This window comes from Schistocerca cancellata, chromosome 1 (genome assembly GCF_023864275.1).
Source record: "Schistocerca cancellata isolate TAMUIC-IGC-003103 chromosome 1, iqSchCanc2.1, whole genome shotgun sequence".
Taxonomy (NCBI): Eukaryota; Metazoa; Arthropoda; class Insecta; order Orthoptera; family Acrididae; genus Schistocerca; species Schistocerca cancellata.
The window spans coordinates 1,090,306,519-1,090,326,713 of NC_064626.1; the positions used below are offsets into that span (position 1 = coordinate 1,090,306,519).

At 38.4% G+C, this 20,195-nt stretch overlaps 1 protein-coding gene across 3 annotated transcripts in view; it reads left to right on the plus strand.

Annotated features, from left to right (window-relative positions):
- LOC126091323 (eukaryotic peptide chain release factor subunit 1) overlaps positions 1-19,725 on the plus strand; it is a 43,741-nt gene extending 24,016 nt beyond the window's left edge. For 2 of the 3 annotated variants that reach the window (XM_049907053.1, XM_049907052.1), the window contains one exon: positions 18,674-19,725. Coding sequence is in view for 1 of the 3 variants with exons in the window: in XM_049907052.1 (XP_049763009.1) it covers positions 18,674-18,756 (83 nt within the window). In the remaining 2 variants the exon portion in view is untranslated. Of the gene's footprint in view, positions 1-14,472; positions 14,501-18,673 lie in introns of all 3 variants that reach the window. The other variant, XR_007521267.1, reaches the window with a different exon arrangement.
- Positions 19,726-20,195: the final 470 nt, after the last annotated feature.

Consider the following 20,195-nt stretch of genomic DNA (forward strand, 5'->3'; position numbering starts at 1 on the left):
AAGCCCATACTGGCACAGAAATCCAAGAGTTGTTTCCCGTTCCTGTTGGTCTCCATATCCTCTCCAAATTTACCCATAACCTTTTCATACCCTTCTGTTTGATTTCCAGTCCTGGCGTTAAAATCACCCATGAGCAGAACACTGTCCTTGTGCTTTACTCTAACAACTACATCACTGAATGCCTCATAAAAACTATCCATCTTATCTTGATCTGTCCCTTCACAATGCGAATATACTGACACAATCCTAATTTTCTTGCTAGACACTGTCAAATCTATCCACATCAGTCGTTCGTTTACATACCTTATTGCAACTATGCTGGGTTCCACTTCTTTCCTGATGTAAAGCCCTACACCCCATTGTGCTATTCCTGCTTTGACTCCTGACAGGTAGACCTTGTATTCTCCCACTTCCTCTTCTTTCTCACCCCTTACCCAAATGTCACTAACAGCTAAAACGTCCGGCCCCATCTTACTTGCAGCCTCTGCCAGCTCTACCTTCTTCCCAGAGTAGCCCCCATTGATATTAATAGCTTCCCATCTCATTACCATTTGTTTGCCAAGTTGTATCTTAGGAGTCCCTGGTTTGTCAGTTAGAGGTGGGACTCCGTCACCTCCAAAGGTCCGAGGCATTTTGCTCTGATTGTTGCCAGCATCATATTTAAAGTACCAGGGAAGCAGGTTGCTAGCCTTACTTGCCCCGAGTCCCATTGGGTTTTACCCCTAATGGCTGAGGGACTAACCGGTGGATTTGGTAGTCTTTGCCGTATGAGCACAAAGGTGACCACGACTCAGAATATGTCAGAGATGCCCAGCCTTATTCCAAAGTAACTGGTATCCCGACTGTCAGGACCACTTACTTGGCCACTCATACGTTGCCCGTGGATCATGAACTAGGACATGACTACAGGAACCCACACAATGAACCACTATGACTTTCATTAGCTAATAATATTAGAGGAGGAAAGTCGCTACTCACCATATAGTGGAGAGGCCGAGCCGTGATACACAACAAAAAGATTCACACTATTACAGCTTTCGGCCATTAAGCCCTTTGTCAGCTACACACACACACACACACACACACACACACACACACACACACACACACACACACACAAACGCAACTTGCATTCATATCTGCAGTATGACAACTGAAACCACACAGCTATAATCGTGTGAATCTTTTTGTTGTGCCTATCGCGACTCAACATATCCGCTATGTGGTGAGTAGCAACTTTCCTTCTCTCATATTGTTACGTTCCATCCTGGATTTTCCATTGTTTGATTTTATTAGCTAATTGTAGACAGCCCCTTCGTAACATAATCTGAGTGAATTATCCAGGTTGGTGTAGAGTTCCTGAAATGAAGGTGTGAAATCTCATAAATGTGCTAGTCACTTAAAAGTGAGACTTGCTGTAAATTTTCAGACTCTGTTAGTATCTGGAATAGGAAATTGTTATTGGCCAGTTGCGCATGTTATTAGATAAGAATGATACATTATCTTCAGAAGTTGCTGGGTAGCTTTAGAAGAGATGCTATGACTGCAAGCAATCTGTGTTTTTCAGCTGTTGTATACCGACAAGGGAAGTATCACAGTATGTTGTCATGCAAACTTTATTCATACATCCTAAAAATGGTAGCTGCTATGGACTATTACAGCAAGAGATGTCATAAAAGTTACTATGAGAATGCTGTGTGTATGAATGATTTATTACACAAATGAATTGAGGAAAGTAGTCAATTATATGCAGTGAAACTCTCAAAGATTACTTCTCGACTGCACTATTGGAGACAAAAAAATGCAAGTCGGCAATAACAGCATGGTCAGTGCAAAGACAGTTCACACAGTGTGCACATTTGATGAAAGCATGTTGGTCACAGTCCTCATGGAAAAACTCTCCTGTTAATCTGTCGTTGAAACAGTACTCAAAGGTTGTTGGAAATACACCAGGAAAGTCTTTGTTGTAGCAACATTTAAAAAATATTAATTTGATTAAGTTGGAGAATCGTGCTGCTGAAAACTGGAAATATGATTGCAGGTGTAAGAAGTGGTCTCTCTGCCATATTAATGTCAATGTCAGAATATACCATCGTTGTATCTGTGATAAACTTCACAAAATTATTGCACGAATGGAAGAAGAAAATGTCGGCACATTGCACTGTGCTGGAATCAGCTTCTTCATGCATTAAATGCCTTAAGAAACTGTGAAGTTATGTAGTTCAGGAGTCAACCAAAAGAAGGGCTTCAGTGTTTTTATGTTTGTTTCCACATTACTACTACTACTACTAGGAGGAAGATTTTGAAATCCTCTTCGCCATACTACACCATACTACAAGGTGTACAACTTTACTTCCACCTTTTGCCGATAGGTGGCGACAACCATAAGTAGTGGTCAAAAGAAACAGATTGCAGACGTCAGGCAGTTAACTTGGACCTTGGTCAACATAACCTCCTTCAAACATTACTTAATATGTGTCTGCATCATAAAGCTGTTCTTGATTGAAAATGTTAGTTTACGAGCCTAATTCTCGTCATATGTGGGAAGTGTTACTGTTTTGTTTCAATATGAAGAAAACAGTGGCTGAGCCTCATTGAATGCTCTCGAGTACATACGGTAAGGATGCTACTAGTGAAAGAAAGTTTCGTGAGTGGTTTCAATGCTTCAAGAATGGTGATTTTAACGTCGTAGACTGGCATAGTGGTGGAAGAGAGAATGTTTTCGAAGATGCAGAATTGGAGACATTGCTGAGTGAAGACTCACATCAAACTCAAGAAGAATTGGCACGATTAGTGGGCATGACACAGTAAGCCATTTCAAAACGTCTCAAGGCTATAGGCATGATTCAGAAAGAAGGAACTTGGGTCCCGTGTGAGTTGAAACCAAGAGACATTGAACGGCATTTGTGTGTTTGTGAACAGGTGCCTTAGAGGCAAAAATTAAAGGGATTTTTGCATCCCATTGTGACTGGGGACAAAAAATGGATTCATTACGATAACCCTATATGCAAAAAATCATGGGGATATCCCGGCCATGCACCCATGTCGACAGGCAGACCAAATATTTATGGCTCAAAGATCATGCTCTGCATTTGGTGGGACCAGCTCGGTGTCGTGTACTACTAGGTGTTAAAACAAAGTTAAACAATCACAGGTGCTCGTTATCGAATGCGATTAATGCGTTCGAGCAGAGCATTAAAAGATAAAACAGCTGCAGGACAGCGAGAGGCATGATAAAGTGATTTTGCAGCACGACGATGCTTGACCCCATGTTGCAAAAGAGGTCAAAATGTACTTGGAGACATTAAAATGGGAAGTCCTACCCCACCCACCGTATTCTCCAGACATTGCTCCCTCTATCACCTGTTTAGCTCAATGGCGCATGGCCTGGCTGACCAAGACTTCCAACCTCATGAAGATGTCATAAATTGGATTGATTCGTGGATCGCGTCAAAAGATGAACAATTTTTTCGACGCAGGATTCGTACACTGCCCTAAAGGTGGGAGAAAGTAGTGGCCAGCTGTGGAAAATACTTTGAATGATACACACATAATCAATTTGTTTCATTAAAGCCTCAAATGTTGGGGAAAAAGATGGTGTAAGCAAAGTTGTACACCTTACAGTAGATTTGGTAGCAAGTATTTTGATATTTGATAAATTTGTATCAATATTTGCAGGAAAATTGCTGGTGGGCCCAGATACGGACATGCAAATGAGGTAGCAGTGTATCATTCATCATCATCCCAGGCATTATCGTGTGTGTGTGTGTGTGTGTGTGTGTGTGTGTGTGTGTGTGTGTGTGTGTGTGCGCGTGCGCGTGCGCGTGCGTGCGTGCGTCTGCCACTGTGAATCCAATTGCACCAAAGATGTACTTGCTTCCCTTCACTGCAAGAGTCTGTCCAGATTGTAACTCTTTATCGAACCTTGATTGGTCAGCATTAATTGCTTGATATGATGACAGGTGCTTTTCTTCGGTGAGAGATCTGATTTCTTTCACAAACTGATAAGCAGCATCTAGAATGTCGGCATACATTTCAGCCAACGGCTTGCTAACTTTGTGGGCTATTTTGTAACAGACGATTTTATTCTTACATTTAAATTCGTTACCCGCAGTGAATTGGGGGGGTGGGTTATCTTCATTTTCAGTGCCTAAAGTCTCAAGGTGTGGTCATGTATTATTGCAGTTTCCTGTCTCTTTGCTATAGAATTGTTGCATAATTCACGATTTATAATACCTTGCAGAATTTTTGGGTTTGATGAATGACATTGAGTTAGCGTGTTTTCAAACTTTTGTTACAGTCTTGCTTTTGTGTTTCTTTTCTGTGACAACACTTGTAATTTTCAGGCACGGTGTCATGTCAGCTGCTAATCCAAGACAATGCAGACAGGGAGGATCAACATTTCCATCTTTTTCCATTGGTTATTCTTTGTCCATATCTTGTCCGCTTCATCCAAATATGTTCTGAAAACTTCACTCATTTTCTTAGAAGAGATTGACTGACAAGATGAACTGCAGCTTTCCTATAAATCAGCCATTGGTGAAATAGCTTCATTCCATACTACCATTCACTGTCAGTTTCTTCACTTGATACCTGTTAATCTATTAAGTGTAGTAACCTCTGCTATTATGGCATCCTCTTGTCAACTGTTGCTGTATTTGTTCATAAATAACTTTCTCTTCTCCTGTAGGTACATCTTCTGTAATACCAAAATACTCTATCAATAGTCACAGCTACTGTGCATCTCATTGTTCAGGGTGCAACACTCTGTAAACACACTTCTATTACTGAGTGATACTTAAAAGAAGGGCTTCATTGGAGAGAGGAACCTAAGGAATTTTCTTTCTAGTCACGAAGAAAAGTGTGTTTTGTTCTGTTCTTGGCAACAACTACTGTGATTTCTTTGTGAGCTAGCTGTCCCCTTGTTATAGTAAAGTTGGAGATAAAATAGCATATGCATAGGACATGCCACTCACAAATTAGTAAAATTACTGTTAGCGAAGAGTATCAGAGGGTAATTTAAGGTAAACTGACTTAATACCACAATTGAGATACATGACAGTAAAAGAATGATTGGGATTACAGAACTATAAATTTGGCTTCAAAGATATCTTTACAGTGTGAATCCCCTGTGTTCTATCAGTTTCTGAATTTCATGGGATATGTTTATAGGGAAAATCTAACAGCTTTGCCGCAGTGGTAACACCGGTTCCCATCAGATCACTGAAGTTAAGCACTGTCGGGCTTGGCTCACACTTGGGTGGTTCACTGTCTCGGTCTGCTGAGTGCTGTTGACAAGCTGGATGAATTTGGCACTTGAGGCCAATTCAGGAGCTGCTTGATTGGGAAGTAGCGGCACTGGTCACGAAAATTGAAAACTGGGAGAGCAGTGTGCTAATCACATGCCCCTCCGCATCCACATCCAGTGACGCCTAAGGGCTGAGGATGACATGGTGGCCAGTCAGTACTGTTGGACCTTCGAAGCCTATTTGGACAGTGTTTGTTTATAGGGAATGCCACTCCCTGTGATTCATTTGTGTGTGTGTAAAAGTAAACAATGTTGCTGGAAGACGATGACAAAGTTACTGATCAACCTGATTCCAAATGTTTCTGATGAGCAACATGTCAGGTGAGGTTGTAGGACACCATGGTATGCACAATTTTTCTCAATGTGCTTGCATATTCCCCTGAATGCGGCTGGGCACTAGCCATCTGAAATACGGAATGATGCGTTGTCCGAAGGTTGTGTAATGCCACAAGGGGAACTGCCCTGTATAAAAGGTGGTGGGAAGTACTGCATTGTTAATAGAGGAGGAGGAGAGCTCAGGGAGTTCAAATGTGGATGAGTCATCAGTTGTCTATGGAGCAAAAATCAATCGGGGACATTTCAACCTTCTAAAGCTGCCCAAGTCTTCTGTTGGTGATGTGGTCATTAAAAGTAAATGCAAAGGACATAACACCTAAACCATGAGCAGGCAGACCTCATGTGCTGACAGACGGTCAAGGACCATTGAACATTACAGGGGGTGGTTGTAAAAGATTGCATTAATCAGCAGAAGGAATTGCACAAGTTTCAAAGTGCTACCAGTTATCCAGTTAACACAGTGACTGTGAATTTGGAGTTACGAATGGGGTACAGTGGTCGAGCAGCTTCTCATGAGTGACACATTTCCCTAGTCAGTGCTAAAAGTTGCACTTGAGGTTATGTGAAGAGCAATGTCATTAGACAGTGGATGACTGTTTTTGGAGCAATCAATTGTGCTTTACCCTGGGGCAATCTGATGGAGAGATTAGGGTTTGGCAAATGCCTGAAGAAATTCCCCTGCTATCATGTGCAGTGCCAACAGTGAAGTACGAAGAGTGTGGTGTTGCAATGTGGGGGTGTTGCAGATGGTTAATATGTGGTTCCTGTTTTGCACTCACGAGAAACATAAATGCATTAGGATGTAAACGTGTATTACAGCATTATGTTCTGTGTACAGTTGAGAAACAACTCGGAGACAGTGATTGTTCATGTCGGCATAAAACACAATTTGTAATTAAGTGGCATCACTGAGACGATAGTTTGTGGACAGTAGCATTCCTGAAATGGACTGACCTGCCAGGACTCTGACTTTAATCCTGTCTAACATCTTTGGGATGATTTAGAATGTCAACTTCACTCCAGGCCCCAGCATCCAACATTCTTCCCGTCTCTGGTTTCGACTTTTGCGGAAGAAGGGTCTGCTGTTCCTCCACATACATTCAGACACCACACTGAAAGTGTCCACAGCATAGTTAAACATGTCATACAGGTGACCCTTTATTAATGTGCATTAGCAGCTGTCTAAATACATTTTCTCAGATTGTATGTTTTGCTTCTCAGTAGGCCAGTGACATTGTTCAATTCAGTCTAAGGTTCTGCAGGCTCAGAACATGGAAACCAGTGAAAGCTTTTGTGTGTGTGTGTGTGTGTGTGTGTGTGTGTGTGTGTGTGTAAACTACTGTGCAGAATTGTTGACGCAGAGAGATCTACACACATTGCTTCAGCATCAAGCTGGCAGGAATGTCAGAGTACTATGGTACTTCATGCTGCTGCACACAAAGCAGTTGTCACACTGTGCTCTGGTTGCATTGCTTGCCTCAGTAGTCACTCTTTTGCCTCATATGATCCTCTTGTATCCAGTGGTTCCCCACTGTCACCACTGGCAGAGCAGTGTGGATTGAAATGTTGTGGAATCACAGGCAAATTCTGTTCTTGAAATCGCCGCTTTTGAACTGCCCCAAATGCAGACATTTTGAAATTGAACACCCCCCCCCCCCCACCACCCTCCCATATCATTTGAAACTTCTTAAATAGTTGAACATGGAGCTCTTCTGCTCTCAAGAGTTGGTGTGCATTGTTTGCATTTTATGTATTACTTCCCCAGTAATTACATGTCATTTGTATGCTTTCCTAAAAAACGTGTGAATTAAAATTCATTCAGATTATTCTTCCAAGATGTTAAAACTTGAAGAAATTTTAATCAGGTTTTAAACCAGGAATATAGCTATAAAAATTTCACTTGACTGACAATAATATATAAGATACAATGTAGTTTTAAAAGGTCTATTTTCAATATAGTCTACAAAATTTGCTTTGAATCTCTCTTAGTGTGTGCAAAGACCATTTTTGATCCCTTTACTGACAGTGGTAAAGTTCTTTAAATCTCTGTATGCTCCTCACATCTAATGGTAGTTGGTTTCACCAGCTGTAATTCATTTGTTGTGACATAGATTTTGAAACTTCCTGGCTGATTAAACCTGCGCCACATTGTTGCTTGAACTCGGGACCTCTGCCTGTTGCTTGCAAGTGCTCATCAACTGAAATACCAAGCATGACTAGAGACTCATCCTCGAAACTTTACTTGCACTGGTACCTCATTGCCTGCCTACCAAACTTCTGGTACTGGCAGAAATAAAGCTGTGAGGAGGAGTTGCGAGTCGTCATGCTTCGGTCTTTAAGTTGATAGAACGAAAGGCAAAGCTTGCCGATTTCCAATATCGGCCCGATGCATAGTTTTAATCTACCAGGAAGTTTCATATCAGCACACATTCCTCTGCAGATTGAAAATTTCATTCTGGGATAAAAATTCTTTCACCAAATGTCTCTTGTTATTTGGTGGTACAAATATTTTCAAAAACATCAAATGCACAAGGCCATTGGGAAGTTTAAAGGCAAAGTAGTTATTCCCTGAGACATAGGACATATACTTAACAACAAAATTAATATTTCTTGTTGTGGGCTGTGGGAAGCGTACTTCCAGCCAAATTAATTGTTTTGTTATGCTCATGGGAACATGACGTAACTCCTCAAGATGTGCTTGACATTTTGGGGTAGAACACTGTGCAAGGTATATGAAAACTGGTTCGGCAGTCAGTTTTGGTTTGTTGTGAGTTAATTACTAATGTCACTTATGAAGTCAGAACACATTGATTTGTTTCTACATTACATTCTACAGTGATTTGTTGTACCTTGGCATACTAAGGGAAATGAATGGAAATCACACAATTTTTCAAACTGCGGCATAGCATGTGGATGTTTAGTGTTATAAACAGAATTTTTAAGGTTTGTGTAACGACAATCTGTAACAGATCACAGAATGGCAGTGGGAAGAATACTTCCTACAATAGGTTTTGGTCGCCTGCATCACAAAAACGAAATTACAAAAAAAAAAGTCAATTGATTACAACTCGAATATGGTAAAAAAAAAAAAAAAAAAAAAAAAAAAAAAAAAAAAAAAAAAAACCCTTAACTAACCTGACCTGAGTCACTAGCAAAAATGTGCCTGTGAAAGGGTTAAAACTGTTTTTGTAGAGTTATCCAGCCAAGCTGTTCATCAAACACAATTGAATAAATGATTAATAGTCATTTTGTGTTGGTTCTTAAAATCTTTTGGATTATGTTACCAAGGGTGGAAATGGCAATGTACAAAAGTTTTCTAAGCAACACCTCATAATATCTAAAAGATATTTCCAAATGTTCTACTACTGCTTAAAAACATTACACTCTAAACAAACTTTTTAGCAGAAGTGGTTGCTGTTAACATTCTTCACTTTTTCTTCACAGTGGCTCTTCCTTCTCAAAGAAATTTGTCTTGAAGAATGGGTTTACTCAGGAAAGTATTTCAAGCCCGTCTCTTTTTACTGTTGTGATAAGATTGAAAGGTACAGACTAAATAGTTCACTCACTTACCCCTTCAGTTTAGCAATTACGGAATGCCAGCAGCCGTCAGTCTTCAGGGACTGAGAATTAAGACGAAAATATTGGATTTAACCTCTTATCGTAAAAGGCATCAGTCTTTCACCCTGCTATTGTTGTGCTTGTGAGCACAACTGTTAAATTCCTGAGTTTTTCATTGTGATGCTTAACATGATTTTCAGGCCTGAAGGACATTAAGGTGATGACCTCAAGAGGCTGGTGAGCTGTGCCTCCCCCCCCCCCCCTCCCCCTCCCCCTCCCCAGTTGCTCAGTTAGTAATAGCATATTCCAGTTTCATTTAAAATTACAATATCACATACATCTCATTCTTTTTCACATTTTCTGTCTAGACAGTGCACAAAAGTAGACATGTGAAATTTTAAAATTTGATTTCATTAAGTTGAGTTGTTGTTTGTCTGTTTTGGGGTCAGTATTGTGCACTTGCTTAATCAACAATTGTCATGCACTACCGTGTTTTATTGTTCAGATATTGCACAGAATGTGCAAACAAAAGATTGATTCTACTGGGTATTGTAAAATAAATGTGGGATTCAAAGTTATGTAATTCTTAAGTGTCTTCCTTGAACTCAATATTTGTTAAATTTGTTTGTTCTGTCTTATAATAATTTCAATATGCTTCTTCTTCTTCTTCTTCTTCTACTACTACTACTACTACTACTACTACTACTACACCATCAAACAATGCCACATAAGAACACCAGCTGTTGTGATCCTGTAGAAAATCTGTGCCTGTGGTAATAATAGAACCAAGGAGTAAATCGTAATGTAACTACTAAGAATACAGGTCGTCAACTCTGTCATCACTGAGTTGTTCTGTGCAGATGTAGTTATCATTGTGAACATTATATAAGGTGCTGCAGAGAAACAAAAAAATTTGAAATTATTACAGATATGGAGTATTACTAAACTTCATCCAAGATTCAAAATGTTGTTCGGGACTGGAAACCACATTTTAAAAATTGCGTCAGTCAGATGCTGACCATTTTGCGCACACAGCCAGTAAGTCATTGTAGTAGGTTATGCAAAGTGCGGCACTGTGTTCCCCAGGGATTTTGACAATTTCCACTTTCGTCTGTAGTTTGAGGTAAGCCAGTGTTTTGGTGTAATCTGATGTCTGATGCTCACGAGACTTCTCCATAAAAATAAGTCGGATTGAAAGACTGGCCCAGTTGCCCAAATGTTTCACTGCTGCCATAGACTGTCTGGCAGTGTGTGAGGTGGATCCGTCTTGTTGAAACCAGGAGTTGCTAAGGTGTCAACATCGTGATCAGCTGTCACAGTGACGTCTTGCACCTCATTCGTACTTAAAAGAAGACTTGTCACTCCATGGCATGGAAATGAACATCTTCAGTAACTCTGATATTGTGTAATGGTTCCTGTGAAGTTGATTATTGACAAAACACTTAAGTGAAAATTGGCTTCATATCATATCCAGAAATTTTAAATGAAGTTTGCATCTTCAGTGCTTTAACAAACAATTCTTTTACAAACTTACAGGTGCAGGACACAACCATTAGGATTTAGTTGTTGTACAGTCTGAAGTTTGAACGTATGAAAATATAGGTGATTCAGTATTCTTCAAACACTCAGACATCAGAGTTGCTATGATAAAAGTTTGACCACGAAATGATTAAGTCTTGTTTGAAGGAAGCTCGCATGTCATCTGTGTGTGAAACGAAGGAACTTTAAGTGTGGCTCGGGATCTGGTTAGTGTTGCCTAAACTCTTGTTGTGCAGCTGTAAAATTGTTGCTGTGTTTGTGAAACACACGTGCAGTGACTACCTACCCTGAACAGGTAACTCTGCTGGCAAGTAAATGTATGATTGCTATGTAGCTCAGCACCTTGCCCCCCCTCCACACCTTTCCCATGATGCAGGGGCTTTGGATATCAACTTCAAATTGATGCTAATTTCATGCATGGTGGAATTATAAGTTCACAGTGGTATCTGTGTGTGTGTGTGTGTGTGTGTGTGTGTGTGTGTGTGTGTGGGGGGGGGGGGGGTAGTGTGTGTGTGTGTGTGTGTGTGTGTGTGTGTGGGGGGGGGGGGGGGGTGCTGATTGTAAAGTCTAGAAATGGCTTTATCATTTAATCTCTAGCACCAATTATACAAAATGATGCAGCTTCTTTTCACTATCCATACTGTAGATTCCTTCTTCTAAACTATTGCTCCACTGCATCATAGAACAAACTGTTGCTGCTCAGTCCAGAGTTGTATGGCCACTATTTTGTGCACTCTTAAACAATCTTCAAGTAGGATCTTCATACAATATCATTAATTTACACAAATGTGTGTAACCTGGAATTCTGTGAGGTTATAAAATTTTACTTCAGATGTTCACTGCGACAGCACTGCCTTGATCCATACCAGTTTGTAGCTTTCATCGTTTATCATCCTGCTGAAGGATAGGTGCAGAAACTTTTTTGTTTGGGATCCAGTAACATGATGGATATTAGTAAAGTTGATATTTGTACACCTTTTCATCCCATAACATGTAAATTATTTTGTTGTTGTGTTTTTCATTTTCTATGAACTAAAGCAAAGACGTTATTGTGATGCCTCCGCATGTCTTAATTGTTTCCAACAGATATAATCAGTTCTAACAGTAAAAAAGCATTTGACTTTTTGTGAAATCATATTATTAAATATAACTTTTTAAGTCTTTCTAGCTGCAATGTTTATGGGATGAATTAGCTGTCTTTGTCATGGAGTAAGGCATTAGCCACTGAGGATGGGTCGGTGACTAAAGGGTGGTTACTGACTTAAAATTCCAAAAATCTGGGGTTAAACTCTGTGTTGGGTCTCATACATGGTCTTCTTGTGTCGCTTGCTTCACATCATTTACTTGGTAACGTGAAAAAGTGACAAAATAGCACCATAATAGGAACATGGACTAGTAAAGCATAAGTTTTCAAACCAAACTTACACATCATTGGTTTAAGACAGTTTTGTTTTACTTTAGTCACAGTGAACAGGTGAAGTGGATATATTGCAACTACACACTTGATCTATACATAAGGTAGTGCAGTTGTTTTGAAAGTTAACAAATGGGTTACAGCAAGATAGTTAAAAAAACAGATTTATTTTGGTTATAATGCTTGCTAGCTACTGATTGACGGTAGTTAACTAGATCAGAGCACTTTCTGTAGCCAGAATAGGATAGCATTCTCTGTAACACAGTTGGGGTTCAAATGTAATGGCTGCTGTTGCACTATCAGTGATAGGTCCTTGATTCCACTGTTTGACAAACTGCATAAATAATTTAGGTGTAAGGAGTCCACTTGTTGTCTGATGCATGAAAAAAAGGGATGAAAAGGTGCTTAAACACATTGTGCTGTGATAACAGGACAGCATGTGGACTGGGGGCTGAGGGTTGTCGGGTGAGGAGGTTAGAAGGAGAAGGATTCAGTGGGGGGGGGGGGGTATTAAAAAGAGGTGACTGAAGGCTTGGAGGGAGGCAGCTGGTGTGCAAGGTAGAACAGGATGCGGAGGCAGCAGGTGTATGGATAGGATAACTCCCATCTCTATAGTTCAGAAAATCTGGTGAAGAGGGGGGACAGGGAAGATCCAAGACACCACTGGTTGTGAAGCTGTCATGTCAGCAGAGCCTGTTGTGCCACTGGGAGGTCAACTTTTTGGCCACAGTTTGACAGTGGCCATGCATTGTGGTTGGTGGTTATGCCCACGTAAAATGTGCCGTGCTGAGATTGCAACAGAGCTGGTACACTATGACTGAATTCACAGGTGGCCCTGCCTATGATATAGGATAAACCTGTGACTGGACTGGAGTAGGATGTGTTGGCTGGGTGAATCTGGAAGGTCTTGCATCTGGGTCTTTCACATGTGGCAAGGGGTTGCGTGTGAAAGTGGCATATGGGTGGACTAGAATGTTCTGTGGGGTGGGTAGACATCAGAACACCATTTTAGGTGGGGTGGAAAGGATTGTGGTTGTGGTCTACTCATTTCTGGTCAGCATGTTCAATAAGTCGATGCCTTGCCAAAGGACCTGGTTAAGTTGCTCCAGTCATTGTTGGTACTGGGTGATAAGTGGGAGGGGGCTCCTTTGTTGTTTCTTTGGAGAGTGGTGGCTGTGGTGGTGCAGTTAGGAGTGTGCAAGAAATCTGGGGACTAGGTTTGAGGGATAGGCCTTTGAGACCTTCAGCATGCAGATACTGTCAACAAGTGGTGGGCTAAATGGGATTAATATTTTAATGTGCAACGGGTGGCAGCTACCAAAATGCAGGTACTGCTGGGTATTGGTGGGTTTGGTATACAGAGACACATGCATGGTGCCATCATATACAGGTTGAAGAGGACCAAGTAAGGCATATGGGGAGAAGTGTTGAGGTTGTGGAGGAATGACACTAGGGTATCTTCGCCCTGGGGGAATACTATGGAGCTACCAGTGAATGTGAACCAGACAAGGTGTTTCAGGTTTTGGGAGGCTAGGAAAGTTTCATGTGTCTAACACAGCTACCCATCCTAGTTCACTTGCCAAACTGCAATACCAGCATTTTGTGTCCAGCTGGAATGTTATGTGCCTAAAATATTGAAAAAATGGTTTTCTTGGTTTACAAAGCCCCCTTTCTGCAATATACACAAATGTTTGGCTATTTGAATGCTATTATTTGTAATTGGTTCTAATACCTTACTTATTGTTTCGTTGTCAGTTGTAGTAAACAGTTAGCAAACATTATAAAGATAGACAGAAGTTATAAAGAAATTTATCATTTTGCATTGGTGTGTTACTCCTTGTACTTCGAAATTTCTTAATAGATAAAAACTGCAGTTTATAAGCTTTTAAAGACAAAATGGTATGGTTTTTGTCATTATGAACTGAAATTTATTGTATTTTTCAGAGGTAATTTACTGATGTTTTTGGTATGTTGTTTGAGAAAATAGGAAAGTATGTTTTATTGTACTCACATAGAGAATTTCCAAGGTTTTAACTATCAGCTTTGTACTTTCTTTATAATGCGTGCTTGAAAAATTTGTGTTTCATGACATTTCTTAGACATAATTTAATTTTATGCATGTGTGGATGTAGAGAGTGTGTGTGTGTGTGTGTGTGTGTGTGTGTGTGTGTGTGTGTGTGTGTGTGTGTGTGTGTTGCATGCTCAATGATATAAGTCATTCTTCTTTTAAACTTTGTAGGCTTCTTATCTTATTAATTACCTGTGAATTTTATGAGCAACATTTATACAGTATTAAAATTTAATTTTTATTATTCAGCTTGCTCATATAAGTGCCCACAAAACAGGTGAGTTTACTTTCTTTAGTTTTTGTCTAAATAGCTTCTTTCAATTATTTTGTCACTTTTTGAGAACCAGGACTCTTTCTTTACATTATGAAGACAATGAAGAATTGTGTAAAATATTTTTAATTATGTCATAATACCAAATTTTTTGCTAAAAATTATTTTCCGTGTTTTCATTACTGTGTGACAGTTGCCATGTCTGAGCTGAAAGTCTTAAGTTCAGAATGTGATGTTGCAATTGAGAATATTACCCTTTCTAAATGTTCGTTGCTCTTGATACTAAATTTAGTTTCTGATGGTTTTTGTTTTGGTGAAACGACATACACTAATTTACTGGTCACGTTTAAGTAGAAATGTCGGCTGCATTCAATCTTCAGGGTAGCACCAGTTACAAGCAATTTTTCTGTTAACTGTGATGGTAGAAGCTGATAAATTTACAGCTATTCTGCTGAGCTTGTTTGAAGAATCGCATAGATTTGTTTTCTTTGGTATCAGATATTTTGAGCATGTTTTTGTGAATAAAACCTTTCTGATACTGTGGCACTTTCATGTTGTATCACTTTCAAAATTATTTCTGTGAAAAATCTTTTGTAAAAGTTTGTGAGTGTTCTTGAAGAATAGGTCTTTGTCATATACTTACTCATCCAAGTGTATTCTGACTGTATCCAGTTGCAGAATATTTCATATATATTCCTCTTTGGTCTTCAGTTAATACACATGACCTGTGCATGCGATTGATTTTTCTAATGTAGCCTGTTCATTACATCTTCTGTCACTTGCTGGACTTTCCGAAATAGCAGAATCCAGAAATAAGATTTCCTCTCTGGGTGTAATACTGTGAGAAAATCTGATGTAAGTAAGAGTGTGTGTGTGTGTGTGTGTGTAAATATTTACAGTGAATAATTTATGAAATTTCAAATCAAACACAATTTTAATCTGATTCAGAATGTTGCATCATGTAGAAAAAACAAAAATTATTGAAGTTGTTTTGATATCAGTTGAAGCAGAAAAATTATTGAAATTGTTGATATCAGTTGAAGCAGAAGACAAAAAGTGAAAATGTGCATGCACCGAGAAAATGCTTATACCTCAAATTAGATTATCCAGCATAATGTGACAGAAGATAAAGCCAAATAGGCTGAAGTTTTATAACTTTCCTGTTTTGACTCCATCTGTACCATACAAAACACCTTTTTAATACCAAAACCCAATTTTATTAACATTTCTGACTTCTCCTGTAATGCATACTATTTAAAAGTGTTGAAGTAAAAGCTGCATCCCTAAAAAAATGATTGCGGGAAACAAACTGATGTGCTTATAAAGCTTGAATGTATCATCACACATGTGAAAAGCCAGGCCAAACAAAAAGGATGGAAATGTACAGGTTTGAAGTTTTAATTAAGAGTGTCTTTGATAGATGACCATTTCCCCTCATTTAGTGCTCTTTCATTCTGAAATATTGCTCCACTTATGTAAATAGATGATACCAGTTGGTATTGTTTCCTCGTGCTCAATAGTGTACAGCAGCACTGCCTGTCATCCTGAACCCTTCTGAATGTGGGATGAGATTTCTCATGTCATCCAAATCTTTTTCCTCCTCCTAATCTCCTTTTGTGTTACTTCCCCCTGCATCACCATTTCCATAGTATTGTTGTCAGTTCACTAACTTGTTCATTTTGTCATCTATTCTGTGACTTCCTCTGCATTGACATGGTCAAAGCACAGTACATATTTGAGCAACAAAATGGTATCGTTTTCATCTTTGTCTTCAGTTTCACACATGGATTCGAAGTTATAATGTTCATCATCACTGTCTATAAGGATTCTCAAAGACCTTACTAGTGATGCGTTAGTCTCTTCCCCTGCTTCGGCCAACCGCCTTACGACATCTAGCAAATCAATCCTCTTCATTATGGTTACACAGTCTTATCATCAGTTGCTGATATTGATAAACTGAGATGGTGGTGGCAATAATTATTCTTTAACATAACAAGTATGCCATGGTCCATCAACTGACAGAGCTGTTATATATGGTGGTAAAAATAATGCTTTGATATCTCCATCTGTGAGTTTATCACTGGCATGACGTGAAGGCATGTTAAAAGAAACAGTAGAGCTTGCCGCAGTAAATTGTCTTTCAAATATCTCTACAGCTAGTACAAATTCATTTTGGAACCAGCTTTCAAAGATTTCTGAATTCATCCATGCTTTTTTTTAGTATAATGTAGGAGTAATGATTGTTTTTTTAGGTTTTTGAAAGATGTAGGTTTCCACAATTTCCCTATTAATGTAATCTTAAAATTTTGTCAGATAAATTACTGCAAGCCAGTATATTACAGTAACTAAATACTTTTTCTTGTATCCAGTTACCACAGCTTTCTTTTTTAAGCAGTCATTTTCGTTGGGAATATTTTGTAATTTAAACCACTTCTGTTGCAGTTGTACAACTGTCCACCAGAAATTCCCTCCTTGTCAGTTAACTTAATGTCTTTAAACAATGGCACAATCTCTTCATCAGTTGATAAATTCTCTCCACTAATGGTGGTAGAATACGGATTCGTTTTTCCCCTGATCTGACCATCCATCACTGGTGATAAATTCTGAATCTTTTTCCATTTACTGCTGAAATTGCAATTCTTTTTCCTGCAATATTGGCCCAGTAATGGGCAAACCTTTTCCTTGTAAATGTTAATGCCAGAAAAATAAAGCAGTAGTTTTAGTTGCTACCAATCCTGGCAAAGGGCTTCTAAGTATCATTTGTCGAAGAGTGGCTCTGTTAATTTATTCAATACAAACAATACAGTAGTACCTTATAACTGTGGCTTCAGATGAGTTAGAAGCAAAAACATGCAAAAATTTGAAAGGCTACACAGCATTGCAGCAGGGTCCACTTGCCTAACCTTTGGAAAAGTACAGTACTTAAAATAGATTAATCCTAATTTTTATCACAGAATATTATTGTTTTGATATTAAGTAGGCTAAAGTTCTGCCCCTGGTGGTCTCTGTCAAAAGCCATATTTACAATATGTTGGAGAAGTCTGTTGTAATGGTTGCATTTCCAAAACTAAAGCAAGATAAAACACTAAACTGATATAGGTATAAGTTTGTCGTACTTTTATCTAACAGTTTCTCCTCTTGTAGTTAAACATTGTAAATCACAGTAAGGATACCAAATTCTCTGCACATTTTCTTTTGTTTGTCTTCTGCTACCACTACTTATAAAATTTCAGTAATTTATGGGATACAAAATTTGGGGCAAGATTTATACGGATTTATTAAAGTAGAGTAAAAATTTTTTGTCATCTTTTTTGTCCTCTATAAATATCCATATAGTCAAATTCTGTATTGTTCATATAAAGTAGGTGTGACATGTTGATGCTTTTGTGTCTGTATAAATTTCTCAAGATTTTTTGTCATGTCCATAGTGCTATGTGTTGAGTTCCCTGCTTCCAAACACTCAACTCTTCCTATGCCATTATTTGTGATCTGGGGCTGTTTTCTTGCCAGAATTCTGTGTCCTGTAGACTCACCCAGTATTAACACATTTGTGCGTGCAGTGAATTTCCTTTTCGTTATTCCTAAATGTAATCAACTTGAGTTTTGCAGTCACTGGGTCTTGACTTGCTTAACTTTTTTATTCAATTAATCTGTGTTAGATGCTCCATATGTTTGCTATGTTTCCTGCTCCTTAGATTCCCAACACTTGTTTATTCAAGGAAGTACAGGGAATAAAATTACTATCATATCTTTTAACTGTTACTTGAAAGCTGTTATGTGGAACAGTCTCATCTGTGAATTATTTGTGAAATTCATCATTTGGACTCTAATTGTAGAAAGGATCTAAAATTTCAGAAGGAAATTAGCCGATGTCATGACAGCAAAAAAAAAGCTGTTCTGTTACTCAGACTTCTAATCTGATAGTTTTCACTGTGAGCTTAATATGCTCCACTATTTCATATCTTACCTTAAAATGAAGAAAACGGGATATTAGTGTGATGATATTGTTTCAGTAGGCAGCTCAAAAGCCCATTATGTCAGTTGAGATTAATTTTATGACTTTTTGAAAGTGTAACCTAAAATGCAAGCTATGTAAGACAGAAATGACAATTGTTTCTTGGAGTGCTGGTGAAGCTTTTGTTTGAATGTCATAAAGATGAATACTGTTTATTGTTGCAGGTTTACTTCGATACAAGGTAGACTTCCAAAGTATGCAGTGTGATGAGTTGGAAGATGATCTATATGACATTGATGACTACTAGGAAACAATTGTAACATAGTTTTTATCTGAACTGTCGTCTGCATGTGGTGGCCAACTCTCCGAACCATGTTTTTGATGTTTGTGAATGTTAAAGTTTTTGCGATTATAAAGAATGCCTTTATACTGATTGGAAGATTGCATTAGTCAGTTCTTTAAAAACATGGTTGGTGGAGGAACTTTAAAATAAGACTGCCATGTGGACAAAGAATAAGAAATTTCTAGTAAATACCACAGAGTTGACTTCACTGTCAAGTTACACTGAGCAAATGAAATGCTCAAGGTACTGACTTAAGACCCTGAAGTGCTTTCTCAAAGAGTTTTCATTTGGTTGTAACAGAGAATTGGACATAATGAAAATGTTTATTCTACAATTATTTACAATTTTTCATACCGTTATGTTTATACATTTTAGTTATTTATGTTAAATGTTCCAAGATAAGCATCCTTCGTACCTGTGCTTCACTTTCACTGCTGTAAATTTGAGATTTAAGCTGCTCTATTATACAAACACACCAGGAAATTTCTGTGGATCAGAAAGTTCAAGAATTTGTGGTGTTGCAAATGAAATAGGCTCTACTGTATCTAAATGCACAGGATAATTATTTTAACCTGTTTATGGAAAGATTCTATTGGTTAAGGTTTTTAAACTAATAACCTGTAAACTGCCATTGATAGTGGAGGTAAATTGATGTTGATTGCAGAGTATTGTCATGTTTAATTTCTGACACTATATACATATATATTGTGGAAATGAATTTCTTTGTGCATTTTGGCACAACTTTAATATTAAACATGTGATGGAGCCCTTTTTGTTTTATTTATTTATATTAGATCCTTCTTCATAAATGATACTAGACTTTCTTTATAATTGTTTTAGAGTATGGGGTTGTACAATGTAAAAGAAGTAATCGGTACGTAAAAGCTTTTGTAATTCTGTTTGTCAACAGTTTAATATATATTTTGTATGAAATTAGCAGTTTCATTTCATCTACAGTATGAAGCATAGGTGCAAATTGAAATGCTGATCTGTTACCCATTTTCACTCTGTACTAAATTTTTTAATTAAGATGAGAATAAATCATACAGAGTGATTTCTGGCACTACTGTAATTTTCTGATGTGGGGACAAATGTTTCTGGTATTATCAGTGACATGCAGTTAAACTATATATGGCTAATCACAAAGGAACTTAAAGTATTCCTTGATTTGTTGTGTTGATTTGGAAAGTGATATAAAAATATTTGCAGTTGCTCCCACCAGCTCCAAGTGACCAGAATTTAAAAACATTGTTATTGAGTGAAGCATATGAATAAAAGTGAGTGTCAGAAAGTTGAAGGTCATAAATGTCTAATAGAGATTTTGGTGGTCTGTGTGTGATCCAGTCATAATCAGCAATTAGTGACATATATCCATGCATAATTTGCACAGCTTCTGTAGAAAT